The sequence below is a fragment of the Ruditapes philippinarum genome, unplaced genomic scaffold (genome assembly GCF_026571515.1).
Source record: "Ruditapes philippinarum isolate M1 unplaced genomic scaffold, ASM2657151v2 ctg7808_1_1_1_1, whole genome shotgun sequence".
Taxonomy (NCBI): Eukaryota; Metazoa; Mollusca; class Bivalvia; order Venerida; family Veneridae; genus Ruditapes; species Ruditapes philippinarum.
The window spans coordinates 45,731-65,087 of NW_026853586.1; the positions used below are offsets into that span (position 1 = coordinate 45,731).

A 19,357-nucleotide genomic window follows, 5' to 3' on the forward strand; every position below is an offset into this window, starting at 1 on the left:
CCGAGCAATTACATAGACAAGCACCCTGACCAAGTTTGATGGCAATTAAGTAAAACATGTGACCACTAGAGTGTTAAAAATGTTTTTTTTCTTCTATTTTTAGCTCCTGTGACCTAGTTTTTCATCCGAGATAACGCATGTTTGAACTCATGCGAGCAATTACCTAGACAAGCATGCTGACCAAGTTTGATGATAATTGAATTAAAAAGGTGACCAATAGAGTGTTAACAAAGTTTTTCTGTATTCAGCTTCTGTGACCTAGTTTTACATCTGAGATGACAACTGTTCAAACTCACCCGAGCAATTACATATACAAGCATTCTGACCAAGTTTGATGACAATTAAAACGAAAAGTGTGATCACTAGAGTGTTAACAATGTTATTCTATTTTGTTTAACAATGTTATTTCATTTTCAGCTTCTGCGACCTAGTTTTTCATCCAAGATGACCTATGTTAAATTTTATCCGAGCAATTACCTAGACAAGCATCATGACCAAGTTTGATGATTATTGTGTCAAAAATGTGACCACTAGAGTGTATACATTTTTTTTCTATTTTTAGCTCCTGTGACCTAGGTTTTCATCTGAGATGACCCATGTTCGAACTCATCCGTCCTCTAGAAGCATGCTGACCAAGTTTGGTGATAATTGAAATAAATAAGCGAACACTAGAGTGTGAACAAGGTTATTCTATGTTTAGCTTCTGTGACCTAGTTTTTATCCAAGATGACCCATGTTCAATTTTATCCAAACAATTACCAAGACAAGCATCCTGGCCAAGTTTTGTGACTATTGTGTCACAAATGTGACAACTTAAGTGTTACAAGTTTTCTTTTCCTATTTTTAGCTCTTATGACCTTGATTTTCATCCGAGATAACCCATGTTCAATTCAAACTCATGCGAGCAATAACTTAGACATGCTGACCAAGTTTGATGATAATTGAATTAAAAATGTGACCACGAGACTGTTAACAAGGTTTTTCTATTTTAAGCTTCTGTGACCTAGTTTAACATTTGAGATGACCGATGTTCGAACTCATCCAAGAAATTACCTAGACAAGCATCCTGACCATGTTTGGTGAGAATTGAATTAAATAAGTGACCACTAGAGTATTAACAAGGTTATTTAATGTTTAGCTTCTGTGACCTAGTTTTTCATCCGATATGACCATGTTCAATTTTATCCGAGCAATTACCTAGACAAGCATCCTGACCAAGTTAGATAATGATTGAGTAAAAATGTGACCACTAGAGTGTTAACAAGGTTTTTTCTATTTTTAGCTCCTGTGACCTATTTTTCATCCAAGATGACCAATGTTCCAAATCATCCGAGTTATTACCGAGACAAGCATCCTGACAAAGTTTGATGATGATTGAGGCAATTTGGCCGCTAGAGTGTTAACGAACAAGTGTGGACGGACGACGTACGACGGATATTCAACGATCCTTAAAGCTCACTCTTAGCTAGCTCAGGTGAGCTAAAAAGTTATTACAAAAAATGTTGTATTTTCTTTTGCGGTGTAAATGGCTTCTCTGGTTAATAATATATTATATAATATTATTTCTCCTCCAAATCCCTCCTGAGGCGTGCACGTCGCGGAGAAGGCACACGGCAAGTCAATGTCAAGTTGTCTTAAGTACCAGAGACGATTGGTTTACCTGTCGTGACTAACTCGGGATGGTGGCGCTAACAAGAGCCGTTATATGTTAACCGCCTGTTTGCTGCCGTCACGGAACATAATGCTTTGCCAGTATTGTCTCTTCCTCCAACGAACGAAGAACAGGATAAGGAAGATCGCCATGAAAAAGACGTCCCCGATTAGACTTCTAGAGTGGACCGGTATGGTCGCTTAGATCTCGAAAATATGGAATTTCCGGCGCCGAGCTAAAATAAAAACTAAAACACACACAGAAATTATTTGGAAAATTTCCGTTCTCTTTCAAATAGAATTATGCTTTGAATAATCAATGTTTATTGCTAAAAACCTCGTAGAAATCTGTATCGTGCGGTGGCAAATCATTTTTTTCACAAATACAATCTTGTTTTAGTTAACAAAGATAGGTTTTTTTCATCATTCAACCACGTTTTGTTATTTCATACCTGGCAGAAAGACAGACTATAGAGTACGATTTATAACCAAATAAGAGTTCAAAATGCATTTATTTTCAAGGTGATATGTGAATCTTCAGCTAATAGAGTCTGGTCCGTGTAAAGGGGCAATGTGGAGCAGATTTAATACATACATTTGATTATGGAAAATATTACATGTCATAAAGGAAAGTATCTTTGCCACACAGTTGGGAGAAACTACAGTATGATTTTCCCTATAGCTGAATGATAACAAATTTAAAATGATTTCTTACTGCTGTTTTATAACAATTGCCAAAAACTGGTCTTCCTATTAACATAATATTGAAACAAAATAGTAATTTATTAGAAGTTTTCTATTACTGTAATCTGATGATAAAAGTTATATAAACTCCGTTACAGGCACACTGCTACTTTTGTACAATATACTCGTATAAACTATCTACCAAGCCCTTGACGGTGCAAGACTTCTTGCCGGTGATGGTTGAAACGTGTATACATGCGGAGCTAGTCGCCCAGCACGTGCCGGTGACCTCATTGTTTGTGCAGTGTATGGGGGTGGCTGTAGAGATGGTTTTCCTATTCTGTCAGGTTCATTTATACACGAAACTTGCGATGTTTGTGAGTGACCTGATACTGGTCTTGTAGGATTCAAACCTGGACCATGTGCTTGTCTAGTCAAACTTGGACTGTACGGTGGCGGCATATCATGACTGTTATGTGACAGCGCTTTAAAATAAAAAATAGTAACATGTTTATGTTCGCTCATATACAAAACATGCAGATGTGATGTTTATATTACATGAAATTATTCAAGGTAAATCATTTTAAATTAACAGCGCATTTTTGGGACATACTGTATATGCATGTAATCAACAATGTATTCAATGTTAGAAATAAGAGAAATAATTAGCAGCACGATATGACTCAAACAATTGTAGCGTAAATTTTAACAACACAACCCTTAAGTTAATGAACTCGGTGTCCTGTTCAACATATAACAGATTAATAGGTTTTAATTGATGAAAATTTAATGTTCAGTCAAAAATAATCATTGAACAGTTTCACTCTAGTGATCTAAACATTTTAACACATACTTAAACATACATAAATGTATACTTACAGGGAGATACGTTTCTAATACTTATTCTAGAATGACCTACAGGATTGTTGTTCAACTGAAGTTCTATGTTCGCATTGCCATTTGATTGAGGCTCAATTCCAGACTTACGTTTCTTCTTCAACGTCAACCAAACATACACACATACAGCAACTGCGGTTACTATCACACCAATGCAACCTACACAGACACCAGCGATTAAACCAGTAGACCTGAAATATTTAAAATTATGTCATCGTATGAAGTTATAGTTTGAAATAAAAAGGATATTATGAAAGTAATGGCTTAACTGGTCTTATTAAATCTGTTCATGTCAGAAAATGAACACTGCAACATGTCTCATGCTCGCAAACAGAAATGCCACCACTGTTAAACCCTGTGCGATGAAACGCCAGGCGTCTTTAAATGGTTTTCGAATTAATTTAAAGGAGTCTATAGTTATCTGTTTTTGACTGACCAGTCAGTGGAATGGGGTTATTAGAACCACCTGGCTAATGGCTTTAATTTTTGTAACACCCGAGGTTAGTCAGAATCACCTTTCTTGTTTTGGCACGTAAACTGTATTGGTGTGCCGAAAAAGCAACATAACAAACAAACATGCCCTAGGCACCGGCTTAATTAGTATTCAATTCTCATTGCTAACAGTATTGAATCACAGGAAGGAATAGAGAAATATAATAACACTGACATGAAGTACGCTGCAAAATTATACAGATACCACATTGCACCTATTCCCTGACAATATGGGAATAAGACGAATAAGTAAAGGGAGGCCAACTTACCAAGTAGCGCCACAGCATATTTCTCCGTCTTGTCCATTGTCCCCACAACATGTCCCTTCACACGACATTTGTTGTATTGTATATGATTGTTTATCCAAATAATAACACATGGTAGCGGAAACATAACTACCTGAAATGTACTTTTTGTTTAATTCAGAAATATTTTTAAAGTTTCTTTAAAGTTTGATGGCTTTTAAAACTTATTATGATTAATTATCAATTATTTTGATTGTTGTTGTGTTTTTTTTGTTGAATATATATATCAAACCATTTCATTTTTTTTCAGTATTAAAAAATCTGTTTTTCTCACATTAGGTTTTATAATATCCATTTTATTTATCTAGATGTGTCGTACAGAAATTTAAAGTGAAATATTATTAAAAATGAATTCACAACATAGCAGCAAAAATTTAAAAAAACTATGATAATCATAAAAACGATGTTTAAATACCTTCGAATAATCCAAAAAGAAACACATACATGCTGACTGAGGAACGAATTCGCATATTCATATTTATAGATTTGTATTAAATCTATGTTAAACTGAAGAAATACACGTTACATTTTAGACTTATTTGCGTTGTTGATATAGTCCGGATGTAAGATTTAAGAAACACGATAAATTATGTATATGTTACACAGAAGAATGTCGCTTTGAATGAGAGAAGAGTAGTGTCTTGAATTTCAGCATATAGACAGTTTCAAAGAAAACCATGATAAAAACTACATGTACTGTTCATATTAGATTTGCTGACGGAACAATAATATACTAAGCACTCTGCATCTGCATTAAATTTTGCCTGTGATTAAGGGCAGTTGAGTCAAACAAAGTTTCGATATATATTTGTTAAATCTTAACAAAAATCGACTTTGGTGAATCAGCTGGTCATAATTTCAAATGATTTTCGACTACGGGTTTTCTTCATGTCAAGTGAAACATCTAATTGGCAAAAAATATATATGTATGTTCATCGCCAAGTAAATTTTTGGCGGTAAATTATAAAATACAGTAATTTATTTTTATATCAAAACAAAATAACCGCTTTATTTTTGGTACCGTGTTACAATTTTAAAGATAAACAAACAATTTAATTACCGCCATGATTATGAACCAACCTACCTCTGAACTATGAATTTGGTAAAATAATCAATAAATCAATTTATTTTATTACAAATACTAGATTATTTTTGTCTTTTTTATTTGTTTGGGTCGTCAGACCAAACAAATAATGGTAGCGAAATTTCAGAGTATAATGTTCTTAATTGCAAATGCCGAAAGTAGTCCACTTTTTTGAAGCGGTTACTTCCCTTTTGTATGTACACTAAAGCCGAAAAATTCAGGGGAGATCACTGCGTAAAGATGGTCAAAGACAGGCGCATCAATTTTCAAGCACAGTAATTCCCGAATGGTCGAAGGTTTCTAATATTGTTTTATTGTATTTTCTGATCGAAAATAACTAAATACAAAGCGGACATTCAATCTCTGACACAGAAGTTTACAACAAACCTAACAACAAGTAGTTCTCAAAACAGCTTAAAACTAGCGATTTAAAAGAAAGAAATATTTTATTTTGTTACAAGTATCCAACAAATTACAACGCATTTAAAGTTAAACAATAGCGTTGGCTTATAGAATTGTCAATAAATGCACAATCACAAATTACGCGGATGAATATGATTTTATCAATGAAAATACTATTTATAACCGAATACTACACAAACCGAGTAGTGGAATATATAGATTCTACATGTCGGACTGTTTGGGCGAGAGGATTTTCGCTAAAATATTTACTTCAATTTTAAACAACAGGTTTTCCCTGAACAAAATACCTCGAAATTAATAAGGATTACAAACCCGAAATGCAATGGAAGTTCTCAATTTAGAATGACTTGATATTATTCAGACCATCTGAGTATAACTTCTCCGTGGTACAGTGGTAACGCGCTCGCTTAGTGAGTGAGAGGTCTCGAGTTCAAAATTCGACAGCCTGTAAAAGTGCTATTTATACAACTTAGTTACTTGTGAATATTTTTACATTTAGCTTCACTGTGACCCTGATTTTTGACCCAATGACCTCGAAATTATTAGATGTCATCTACTGATCATGTGCGGTGATCTTTCTGGGTTACATTAACAATGACTTATCCTTTCTAAATTATTCATCAGACAAGGACTTTAACTTAAAGACTATATACTGTCTATGAGCAATGTCCCTTACAAATGAAATAAACGAGGACTTATTCCTTCTCATGTTATCGTATAAACAAGGTTAAATGGTCGTAGTAAGTATAAACTGACCAATTCGATCACAAACTTGCCAAACTATAGTCAAAATTAATATCTAATGGGCCTTGGAAGGTGACTTTCTAATATGATCTTAAAGACAAGTTCAAAGTGAATATCTTCAGTATTTTCAAAGATAAATGTTGCATGTAAAAGTAAGTTGTTAAGTTTAAAAAATTCATAATATACATGTATATAGTGTATTCTGATTGGTTAATTATCTCGTGGCCACGACTTAGCTATCTCGTGGCCTCGACTTAGTAACTCGTGCCCACGACTTAGTAACTCGTGGCCACGACTTAGCTATTTCGTGCCCACGACTTAGTAACTCGTGGCCACGCTCTAGTATCTCGTGGCCACGACTTAATAACTCGTGGCCACGACTTAGTAACTCGTGGCCACGACTTGGCTATCTCGTGGCCACGACTTAGTTACTTGTGGCCACGACATAGTAGCTCGTGGTCACGACTTAGCTATCTCGTGGCCACGATTTAGTAACTCGTGGCCACGACATAGTATCTCGTGGCCACGAGATAAATAAAAACACACACATGTCACCTTAGTGCCACCGTACAAAGCCGTCTGTCGGAGTAAAACGACATCCCATTTTCCTTCGTTTTTTGCTTCAGTTCCGAGTTGTTATTTCATCAAAACTTTTTAATCATATATAGCAGGGAACAGTGGAAACTAGTCTTATGTAGATGGAAAGGTAATACTAGTAGTTATCATTTAGTTAAATGCTGGCTTAGTCAGTATAGCTAGTTTACATTGAAAAAATAAATAAATAAAAAGTAGTAATAATTTATTGATTCTCTTTATTTGAAAACAAAATGGTATGAAAAAATATAACAACACATTATTGTCTGTAACTTCTGCCAATTTTGACGCAACTCATGTACATATTTTTGTTTATCCTTTTTCTTGTTTGTTATTCAACGATGCAAAACTTAAACAAGTGTAAAAATGTAAAACAATCACATTTTAAAATATAAATAAATATGACAATAACCATTTAGCCTTGTTACTAGTCGTAAAGCAGTTTATTGCCGTTGACGAAACAAAATGTTATTTTATAAAAGATAATGTACAACACAGATAAAGGATATTGGATGAGTGTATGTTTAATGCTGAAGTTATTGAACAAGTTGAAATAAATTATGTTTTTCTTCAAAAATGAAAAAAATGGTTAATTTTGTACTGAAGTTTCATGAATATCATCTTTTTTTCATCACTTACTCATATTAAATACACACCGCTTTTACGAAGCAGTCTCAGTAGCGGCACAAGTTTATGAAGAGAGTAAAATAACCTAACATGTAAGGATACTTCGTTCCTTAAGTAAGACATAGCTGGCTACAATTATCAATATTTCAAATCGATAGATCTTCACCTTACTCTGATGAACTTATGTAATAGATCTGTACGTAATTTGAATTTGGAACAGTCCTTTCAAAGTTAGTGATTTCATTATCATAGTAAATATAAAAAGCAAGTTAGAAATAGAATAGAACCTTGATAATCTGAATACATTTGCAAACTGGGTTGACTCTAAAGATGTCGTCTCTGATCTCCTTCGGTTCCAGCATGCTTAGTGTAATTAATACGGGGAAGTCAAAGACCGGGCCCGCGAAGCGGGTCCGGGCTTTGGCTTGCCCGGCTATAGACTACACGTGTATATTTAAAAGAAAATGAAATAAAAAACAATTAAAAAATATATAGAATTCTATACCTATCAATGAAATTTTCAGTGTCAGTTCTAGTCGGGCGCCGCCATTTACAATGTAACGCAATGATAATAGGCGGGGTATTCCGATAACGGAACAAATCTCAACTTTTCGGATAAATGATAATCGTCGAGTGTTCCGAGTGAAAACGGAAGCGGTGCATATAATACCGAATGACACTTTTAAAACGGAAAGAATGAAAGGAATTTTTAACAACTTCCCCGTTCATAGGCTTTGCCTAATTTCATATTATATCATGATGAATTTGGAAAAGCTGACTAAAAGGTCACGGTGTTTTGATGGGATATAACAAGACTTAGTGTTAAATCATGTATAACATGGTGTCTGACCAGGAACGAGCGTTACAATATATACTTTTATAATGTTTGTTTAAACAGACATTCTCAATTAACATAAAAACTGCGAACATTCAGGGATTGCTAACTTTGCATTTTAAGCAATGACTTACACAATACATGTATTTATCAACAGTAAATGACATGAGTAAGTTGCATAAATGTGTAAAAATGGACGGCGTTCTTCGCATATTGCATACTGGGTGTGTTATAAATATTTTTGCTAAGACTGTCCCGTCCCGTATCCGCCATATTGTTGGTCATTATTTTGAGATTGTCCACTTTGTCCATTCATTGTAGGTGCTTGACCTGTATGCTGTTGACCGTATAATCCAGCGAAAGAAGGAGGTGGGACTTGTGATTGGTCAGAATAAGTGGGCGGGTACGCTGGTTGAGTACCGGCTGTATAAGGAGGTGGAGCCATTGGTTGCCCTGGAAACCGGGATCCAGGGTAAAATGCTGACGGTGGATGAGGATATGAATATCCCGCTGAAGCTAAAAAAGTAAGAAGAAATTAACTAAGACTAAATACCTTGTTTATTCTATTATTTCTATAATAACCTTAAAGCTTAAAACTGTTTATTTGTTGCCAGTCAACATAAATTGAACAAATAAAGATTAAATGATCTGAGCAGTGATTTTATTCCGATCTCTTTTCCAAAGATAACAGAGATGACAATATTTCTGAATTTCCCCATTTCTAATATTAAATGTTGAATTTTGTTTATGCTGGTGCTAGGGGCGTGGACGGTAGCTTCCCCTTAACACTATCGTCCATGGACAGGCTGCCTTTCGTTATTTTGAGTGTTCTTTAAACAATTTTAAGGACATTCATTTCTCGCATTGAGTTCAAACATATGCTACATTTAATGAAATAAATTCTTCATAGATTCAATTTATCTCAACAACATAGCTTTGACTTTAATCAGTCTTTGTTCTCTTTTCGAAATGTAAAACTATATAACGCCGGCACTTCCGCTATTTCGATAATTTTTCAATTAGTCATACCAAAGTGGAGAAATTCCGGTAAAGTTTAAAATAGTTCATTTGAGCCGCGTCATGACAAAACCAATATAATGGGTTTGCGACCAGCATGGATCCAGACCAGCCTGCGCATCCGCGCAGTCTGATCAGGATCCATGCTGTTCGCTTACAAACCCTATTACAAGTAGAGAAACTGATAGCGAACAGCATGGATCCTGATCAGACTGCGCGGATGCGCAGGCTGGTCTTGATCCATGCTGGTCGCAAAGCCATTATGTTTGTTTTGTCATGACACAGCTCATTTGTATATTTGTATATTAATAATACCAGTTCCGGTAATTTGTATCAGTTCACTTCTACGATATTTATGTATGGAACGCCCTCATTACTAAAATATTCTTATCACAAGAAAAACAATCAAGTTTAAAACATACCAGTATAAACGACCATGTTATTTTGTGTGGTTTGTGGTGCAGGATTTATTATTTGTCCAGCCCGACTTCTTTTCTTCATTGTATAACAGCATATGATGACAAATACCACGATCGCTATAAAACCAATGCACGCAAAACATACTCCAAGAATTATTCCAACAGTCCTGAAAATAGATAAAAAAATAAATAATGTTAATGTATGTTTTCCAACAGTCTTAAAATGTTAACTTACTGTCATGAAAGAGGAGTGAGCTAAAACTTGAAAACATGTAAAACGCTTCAAAAGTACCAAGCATTTTCATGTTAATGTAGACAATACATCAAAGTTATTTGGTCAGCTGAGAAAATAAAAGATTACTAACATTTAAGTACATCACAGATAAATAAAGCAGATAAAATTTATATGATACAGTCTCGCAGAGAATCATGTTCCATGAATTTAAAATAAATGCGAATTCAAACCGGAGGAGATATACATATGTACTATGGTAGAGATAATAAATTTCTATTTTTATCAACATTTGAAATGCTTATGGAAAATATGTCCCTTCTACACCAATCTACTTTAATACAAGAATGAAATTTCATGAATTTGATTCCAGTATGGGATTGAGGAGTGTTCAATCTGTTACATTATTTGATATATTTTAAGATGTGTCTACCATAGTCTGTATCTTTATCTCTGTCCTGTCATGTGACGGCACGTGCTATTTTTATTATTTATATAACAGTTCGTTATACAATGGTAAAACAATGGTAAAACCGCAAGTTTCAAACTCAATTTGTTTTAACTAGCAGTCTTACCAAATAGTTATATTTACTTTTTTTAACAAATTTCCATTGAGAATAACGCCACGGCGATCTACTTAAAGGTGTATAAATTATTCATGGCCTACGTATGTTCTATGTCACACGTGAACTCGCGAGACCTGACTGAATACTAGACATTATCGATATTTCTTCATCAATATTTAAAATCATACATGTAAACAGAAGACTGGTTTAAAGGTCACAATGTTGATACCAGGGTCGAGTTAAAGTGGATTGGTCTTTAAGCCGCACATTCTCCATACTAAGTGTTTTTAACATTGATAAAAGCAATAGGAATGTATCATTTGGATATTCTTCTGAAATATTGTTTGAGAAAAGAAAATGTTGATGAACTTTTAAGTGATTTAATATAAACATTTATATGATGAATCAGAATATTTTGTTAGAATCTTTTTTCAAATCTTGAATTTCACCCTTGCCAACAACATCCATATATAATTATTTAATTGTTTGGTGTTATGACTAACACCACATGAAATTAACATAAAAATTAAATGTATTACAGACCTCCAATTACAGACCTATTCACTTTATGTATATTTGGGAAAATACTGTCTACATTTTTGCGCCGTTATATGTCGCACTATTATCGCTAAATGTCGCACTTGCCTCTTAGTGTCGCACTGTTGTCGCTAAAAGTCGCAACCGCGCTAAATGTCTCAAACTATTATGCCGTTAAATGTCGCAATGATGACATTAAATGTCGCACCATTTTCCCTTATCGTTAAATGTCAAAACACTATCGTTAAATGTCGCAATATCTAAATTCATGTTAAACAACTCGTATTATGACAATATTAACGTTATGTAGGTGATCTAGGGACTAGCTATCTATCAGATAGAAAAAAAAATGATTTGCTCTGATGTACAACGTAATCGGTTGAAATTAGTCGGTATTAAAAATTGACGCTCACAATTCATGCCAAAGACCTCCTTAGTGATAAAACACATTTGTATACGTTTTTCATTTAGCAGCCCAGATGTCGTGGTTTCGAGCTACGGCATCAGCTTGAGATGGATATTTTATAAACGGCCCTGTAGTAAAAGGGAAGGCAACTCTTTGTCCATTTCTAGTTAGAGAAGAAGGTATCCTGGTATGTATGTATTTCGTCGCACGGTCACTTTCCTTACTTGTCCTCTGTAAGTGTTCGAAAATCTCTAATATATTGACAACGTTTTCAAAGGAGTTTTGTTACGGAACCGTTTGGTGCAAAATCTTAATGTTCGTAAAAAACTGTTGAAATCGTAATAAAGAGTTATAAAAACCTAATTACGACTTTGTTACTTCTGTTAAGTAGTTTTAAAAATTTTAAAAGGACTTTTTTAATGTTTAAAAGCTATATAGGACTTTCCATTTCCTGATTAGAAGTTTTAATCACTTATTAGGAGAAATATAAAATTCTTATTTTTCTTGGTATAGAAACCCCCTGTTTGAAGGATCTAAGTCAAAATAAGGTTTCATTTATATATTAAGTGTTTTGAATTTATTAATTAAGATTATATTTCTCAACACCTAATAATGCTTTAATTTCTTCTTATGAGGCTTTTGAAATTTCTTATTAATAGTTACAAAGTTGTTATTAGGTTAAATTCTCCTAATTATGAGTAAAAATTCCTACTTGGTTTACAAATTGTATTAAGATCTTTTATCTCTCCTATTTAGGACAATGAAAGTCCTAATTAGGCTATTTTTAATTACAAGTAAAAAAGTTCTTATTAGACTTTTTAAAATTCCTTAAAAGAAGTAAAAGAGTTGTAGTGAGGCTTTTAAAATTCTTATTACGATTTCAAGCTTTTTTAGAACATTAAGATTTTCGACCATTCGACCACATACATGCATCGAGGACATTTAAGGAAAATGACCGTGCGACCACATACACGCATCACAGGATTCCCCTCCTCTTACAAGAAAGGGACAAAGAGTTGTCCGCCCTTATGAAAAAGGGCAGACTTTAAAATTATGCCATTGCCTTATCGTTATTGATAAGGAGGCTAAATTTAACAGATGTGTCATGAATTGGTTTATATACAACAATAGTTATGCAAATCAAGCGGGGTATCAGTTTAAGTCCTTTTACGTCCACTTTGAAATTTTAAAAATATCATATCTGATTTCTTGGAAAATTTTGAGTTTTAATATTTTTCTACTTTTCATTCTCTGTATGTGACAGAATTATTTCAATTTTGCAAAACATAAACGTTTCAAAAACGTTTTATATTCAATAAATATTGAAGATATATTTCACACTTTGTTTTCAAATATTTACGGTTAACCTGGGGGCATTTTTGGCGAAGTACACAATTCATTTCTATATTCGACTTATTTTACTTGTTATAAAAAGTTAAAGTAATGGACTGCAAGAAAAAAAAGATTAAACTTGAGCAGCCGACATTTCTAACACTGGTAAGACTATACATATTTACAAGTCTTATATTACCCGCTGAATTTGTAAATTCACTTTTCAAAGCTGCCATTTTTTAGAACTGTCTATTAATCTGGCATATCAAGACTGAAATTTCTAAAGTTAGCCATAAATACAGAGCTAGTTTAGTCTGCAAGGATGATATACTGGTAAAATCATTTCGGTTCTAAAAGTGTAAAAGGTGCAGTGTTGGTAATAGTGGTCATATTTACACAATTATTTTTTTTTATCTAAGCTCATTTAAAGTTTTAACAAATTCTTTTATACATATTTCAATCTGCTTTATGCCTAAGTAACTTTAAATATGCCTTTAAAATTTATTTGTTATATTTGCTCAAGATGGAAAAGTTATGAATGCGATAGTACAACACTTTTTAATGACACACAGCAAACTTAATTTCAAAGCACACGGAGTTCGTCAATCCAATGTCATTTCACATTACCTGAAAACATGACGAATGACCCTACGTCTTTGAACACATAACATATAGGAAAATTTGATCGTTCCCAATCTTGTTTTGTCTTGTAACTGCGTGCCAATAAAAAGCTTTTTCAATGCACCTTTCATATAAACATTGTTTCTGTCATTAGAAAATTGTTACAAATGATAGTTTTAAGCTCAAATTATTGATAAAGGTACGATACGAATAAAGATAATAAAACAGTGAGCTTGATTTTCTGTCAGAATGTTAGCAAGTTAAAGAGCATATACCGTCATCATAGGTAACCTCGAGGAATACATTGCTGCCTACAATGACAGTATTTTCACTTTGGACGCCTGTAACATTCTCAAGAACTCAAGAAATGACACACTGGTTTGCTATTTTACATATTTGACATGAGATGATTGCATTTTTAAAACTGTAACATGATTATGGCAAAAAATAACAGGTATATTATAATACTTTTAATATCGATAAAACCACAGGAGTTAAAAGGCAAACACAAAATATAAAAAAAAATCTGATCTGAGATTGATTTTTCATTGAGTATTTCTAGAATAAACTTCTCGGTGAGTTAGATCCATCTCATCCACAACATCTGGGTTGCTAAATGAAAAACATATTCAAATGGGCTCTTTGGCTCGTCTAATATTGTCATAATACGAGTTGTTTAACATGAATTTTGATATTGCGACATTTAATGGTAGTGTTGCGACACTTAACGGCAACAAATTTTGAGACATATAGCGGTGGTTGCAATATTTTGTGACAATGGTGCGACATTTAGCGGCAAGTGCGACATTTAGCGACATTTAGCGGCAAATGCGATATTTTAGCGGCAAGTGCGACATTAAGCGGCAAGTGCGACATTTTAGCGGCAAGTGCGACATTTAGCGTCGTTGAGACATATAACGGCGTATGTATTATTGATATAATGTTACACAACGGTATGAAAGCAGCGCATACTACAAAGCGAGAGCTTCCCACGTATGTTTATTCGCTACGCAAAGTGATATATGTCGATAAATACATGTTATAATGTACAATATGGTTAGACATAGTCACTATTCTCCGACTTAAGTGAAAACACAATTTTATAAGTGATTTACTTATAAAAAATTCTCAAAGATTGATCTAAAGCCATTTTAGGCGAGTGCTATTTAAAATTCTAAGTGTTTAACACTTTAAAATTAAATTAAGCACCTAAATTTGATGGAAAGCTTTAGTTAATAGTTAAAACAGGCATTCGCTGTATTGTTATATCCGGACAGTACAGTGTTCCGTTTGGAAAATCGTGACTTTTATTTAGTCTGTACCCACGATGCACGATGGTACGATGGTGAAAACGCGATGGCACGATGGTACGATGGTGAAAACGCGATGGTACGATATTGAAAAGGCGAGGGTACGTTGGTGAAATCGCGTTTTCACCATCGTACGATCGCGATTTCACCATCGTTCCATCGCACCATCGCGATGTAACATCGCGTTTTCACCATCGTACTTTTGCGCCATCGCGAATTCACTATCGTACCATCGCGTTTTCATCATCGTACTATCGTGTTTTTACCATCGTACCATCGCGCATCGCGGTAACAGACTAAATTAAAAATCACGACTGTCCAAACGGAACACCATATGACAGGGACAAACGAACGTGAAAATATGAGAAATATAAAGTATTATACCACGAGAAACAGCATATCTCATCCTCATCCCCGTAATCATTACAGCATCCGGCCTCACAGTATTTCTGATTGAAGGTATAATAGTCTTCATGTAGATACATACAGTAACTACCGCCATTACATACATCTGTATAAAAATAAAGTAAAAATGCAGTGCTTACTGCAGTACGCTTACTATGCAGCTAAGTGAATACGCCAGTATACGAATAACACATAGGTTGGCGGGTACACGAATCATTAAAGATCCTGTAACACATTTTTAATGGTTTTGTATAAACAAATATGATGCTCAAATTAAGATTTATTAATATTGTACAGTAAGTTTCAAAAAGCATTATTTATAAAGATATTACCGAATTTAATATTTCATGTAAATAAAGGGAGGTAATTAGAAATTTATTTTCTATAATTTCTAAGTTAAATTTTCCAATAAGAGATGAATGCATATAATTAAATGATTACATTTCATATGTACAAATAGTTGATGTTTGAAAATTGTTGTATTAGCATAATTATATGCATATATAAAGTATGTTTCAATTTCAAGAATTGATCAAGGCGTTCTGATCAACAATAAAATTAGAAAAGAAGTTAATAAATGTTTGAAATGAAAACGTTACTAGACTATAAGATAGACAGTATTATTTGAAAACGTATATACATCGAGATTCTAACCTTTTTTTCCTTAAGTGAGTATTATCTTGACATGTCTATATCGAAGTTTTGCTCTTCAATATGTTATATTTATGTTACATTTAAATACATGTGTATGTTGTTACCACATACGATTGTCATAACGTGCTGGTTCTTTAAACACCAACTTTGAAGTTATTTCAATTATGATAATTTGTTAATTCTCTGTGAAACACTGAAAACATGTTTGCTTATCACGTTCTTATCATTATCATTGTATGTATTTAATTTGATGTTGTATTAACAAGATACATGTATTGTATACGTGAATAAATATTCTGTTCTGTTCTATATAATTTCACGTAAGAGAGGTATACAACCTCAATTACAACTTAAAAAATATCATCCTGAGGAAAATACTGTTATTACCCGAATATAGTTCCCTTATGTGCCGACGATGTATAACGTAAAGTTTATTTTTTGTTAGTATAAAATAAATAGAACACTTACATATTGATCTAACATATACAAATTCTAAAAGTTTTATCTTTTATTGTTTAAATATATACTTCTAAATCAGTAAAAAAAGACTAACCTGTAAACAAAGCTGCCACAAGGAAGACAATCGTTGTTGCGAATTGTGTGATGTCAACATACATTGTGTCGTCTAGTCCTAATAAAACAAAAACATTTTTTTATATCAATGCATAATTGAGCCGCGTCACGACAAAACCAACATAATGGGTTTGCGACCAGCATGGATCCAGATCAGCCTGCGTATCCGCGCAGTCTGATCAGGATCCATGCTGTTCGCTTACAAACCCTATAACAAGCAGAGAAGCTGATAGCGAACAGCATGGATCCTGATCAGACTGCGCGGATTGGCAGGCTGGGGTGGATCCATGCTGGTCGCAAAAGCACTAAGTTGGTTTTGTCGTGACGCGGCTCAAATATTTTTTTATATCAATGCATATAAATACCATGAGTTAGGCATTTATTCATTTAAACTATTTGAGAAAAAATGATTACGATAGTAGTCAAAATTTTGCTGTGGCAGAAAAAATATCTTTTGATTACATTTCATTACTAAGAGCTTTATTATTCAGTCTATTAAACATATAAATCCTTAACAATAATAATTATATATGATTCACACAACAGCAATACAGATCGTGTTTATTTATAATTATATTGTAATTTATACATAGCATCAGAATGCCACAAAGTTACTATATGATATGATATATATATATATATATAATATGATAATTGGGTTGTGTTGTGTTGTGTTTTGCTGTGTTGTGTTATGTTATGTTACGTTAATTTATGTTATGTTGTATTGTGTCGTGTCGTATCGTATCGTATCGTATCAAATATAGAGTATAGAGTCAAGCCATTCGTGCAATCTGACCATTCTTTATACTGCTGGTGTCTCAATGTTTGTATAAAGTTATTGAAATCCCTTTAAGTTAAATGAAATTTCAAATCTACGGATATCCACTAGATATATTCATCAGATATTTGTTATTTACCTTTTAGGCATACATTCATTTATTTCCAACTTTCAATGGTCAAGCTTATGGTTTCCTATAGGTGAAAATTTGCACATTGTAACTGCTGGTCTTTCATTATTGAATTTAAAATGTATATCTACTAAAACGTCGAAAAGAAATTAATCTTTGACCTTCCAAAATAAATATTGGAAACCGTATAAAATAACACAATTTTGGATCAATAACGTATATAAACGTTTCGTTTCATCCATTTAAAATTGATCCAGCAAATCAATGTATGTTATTTTATTGATATAACATATATGTATAAACCCTTCACCGTAAAAATATTTAATTTTAAGTGAAGGAAAGTGATATATTAAACGTACCAATGAATGCCTCAATTACTGAAAACTTGGAAGCAAAGGCTACTCGGCACATTACACACTTCATAATACTTATACTACTTGTTTTTAGTATAAAAAATGATGCTTCTCTTGTAAACAAATGATTTATGACACACTTAAAACGTATAAATCATTATTAGCATGTTAATCACGAGTGGAATATGCAAACAAAATGCTTTTTCTAGTCGTTATAAAAATATAAAACATATTCGTATGTATATATTGTGCTGTTGAAGTAAGTTTCTATAAGTGCGTGAGAGACTACTGAGATAGATTTTTAATGTTTTGGAATAAAACAATGCATCAGTAAACTTTATTAATATTAATAAAAATCAAGTTAAAAAGTGAAATGACTCTAACATTAAGAAATAATTATACAACAAGAAAGTTTAAAATACTTACAAAATTGTCCACCATTACATACATTCATAAAAAATTATCATCACTCTAAATCAATATCTATGTTTAAACTTATTCTCAACGGATGACGTTTTGCTGTCCCTTTAGTAGTTAAACAATCGTCCTATATCATTTCTTAATTAAAATCGCGCAGCAACAGTGTAAATACCGGCACTAATCGATACATTCAGTACGTAAATGGACCGGGTTAATCTACAGGTCTCATACTGGTTTTATAATCGATATTACGTCGGGAAAAATCCGATAGCTGTAAAAGTATAGTGAAATTCATCCCGAATGACTATATGTGTTAATCTTAAGCGGATACTATTAATACCTGCTTCCTGTCTGATGATTAATTTATTGTGTGTTATGATATCATAAGTTTCGAAAAAATAATTTAATGATATTTAAATGTAATATATTACATACAAGTCTATGTTTTTATTCATCATACAGTGTGTAATCTTGTAGTAATCTTGTAGATATAAAAATTCGGTAGTTCCGTCACGACATTTGCAAACTGGCGATAGAATTGTAGTATTAAACATTCTTATCCTATCAAAGCTAAAACTATTAACAACAAAACATGCAAATAATTGCGATATATATTAGATAATTCAAGTTGCTATATTTAAAACACAAGATTGTGGGAATTGATGTAGGCAGGTGATAAGTTATGCTACTTTGAACCATTGCAAAACAACTTCATTATTAATTAGTATCTAGACTTTATGTCTATTGATACACGACTTACTGCCGTCCTCTCAATTCATCAACTTGTATAACACTGGAACGTTCGATATTCAGTTGAAAAAAACCCCCAAAAACATACATACTCGGTTTAGTTAAATATCACATAACAAGGTGATTAGATGAGTTATAAAACTTGAAAACTACTCTGAAAGAAACAGGTGTTAATCTTAAAATAATATCTAGAAACCTCTCAACATTCAAATTGAATTATTGATTTAAATCATGTTACGTAAAAAAGCTATTTTTGCTAAGATATTGAACTTTATATCCATATATCTTAAAGACATGATTTAATTAAGACCTTTACGAACCCTCATTTATTTTGATTAACTGTTAACTATATGTATAAATCAGTGCCACGGCGTGACTGTAGTGACACAATGGTTTAGTAACAAAGTGATGTAAAGGATTAAAAAGATCATCATCATTATCACAGATTAGACTGTAGCGTCTCGTCCAATATAGTTTTGTCAGTTGTGTACTCGTCAAAAAAATGCAGTATTGTACTCA

General features: G+C 33.1%; 2 protein-coding genes across 2 annotated transcripts; both read right to left on the minus strand.

The window, feature by feature from the left end:
* Nucleotides 1-2,183: 2,183 nt before the first annotated feature.
* On the minus strand, nucleotides 2,184-4,148 carry LOC132737272 (uncharacterized). Its single transcript, XM_060724530.1, has 3 exons — nucleotides 3,993-4,148; nucleotides 3,214-3,422; nucleotides 2,184-2,819 (listed from the first exon to the last, which is right to left on the minus strand). The coding sequence occupies exons 1-3, from the start codon at nucleotides 4,100-4,102 to the stop codon at nucleotides 2,533-2,535; spliced, it is 606 nt and encodes a 201-aa protein (XP_060580513.1). The 5' UTR covers nucleotides 4,103-4,148; the 3' UTR covers nucleotides 2,184-2,532.
* Nucleotides 4,149-8,253: 4,105 nt separating this feature from the next.
* On the minus strand, nucleotides 8,254-18,374 carry LOC132737274 (cysteine and tyrosine-rich protein 1-like). Its single transcript, XM_060724533.1, has 5 exons — nucleotides 18,095-18,374; nucleotides 16,388-16,465; nucleotides 15,160-15,286; nucleotides 9,775-9,938; nucleotides 8,254-8,851 (listed from the first exon to the last, which is right to left on the minus strand). Exons 2-5 carry the CDS (start codon nucleotides 16,449-16,451, stop codon nucleotides 8,580-8,582), a joined length of 627 nt encoding a protein of 208 aa, XP_060580516.1. The 5' UTR covers nucleotides 16,452-16,465; nucleotides 18,095-18,374; the 3' UTR covers nucleotides 8,254-8,579.
* Between the last annotated feature and the right edge of the window lie 983 nt (nucleotides 18,375-19,357).

Coding starts and splice junctions, on each gene's coding strand:
- LOC132737274 (XM_060724533.1), bottom strand. CDS start 16,451: ATGTATGTTGACATCACACAATTCGCAACAACGATTGTCTTCCTTGTG. Junction 15,287..16,387: donor TGTGGCAGCTTTGTTTACAG/GTTAGTCTTTTT, acceptor ATTTTTATACAG/ATGTATGTAATGGCGGTAGT. Junction 8,852..9,774: donor TAACATGGTCGTTTATACTG/GTATGTTTTAAA, acceptor TTACTTTTTTAG/CTTCAGCGGGATATTCATAT.
- LOC132737272 (XM_060724530.1), bottom strand. CDS start 4,102: ATGTGTTATTATTTGGATAAACAATCATATACAATACAACAAATGTCG. Junction 3,423..3,992: donor ATATGCTGTGGCGCTACTTG/GTAAGTTGGCCT, acceptor TAAATATTTCAG/GTCTACTGGTTTAATCGCTG. Junction 2,820..3,213: donor TATTAGAAACGTATCTCCCT/GTAAGTATACAT, acceptor TTTATTTTAAAG/CGCTGTCACATAACAGTCAT.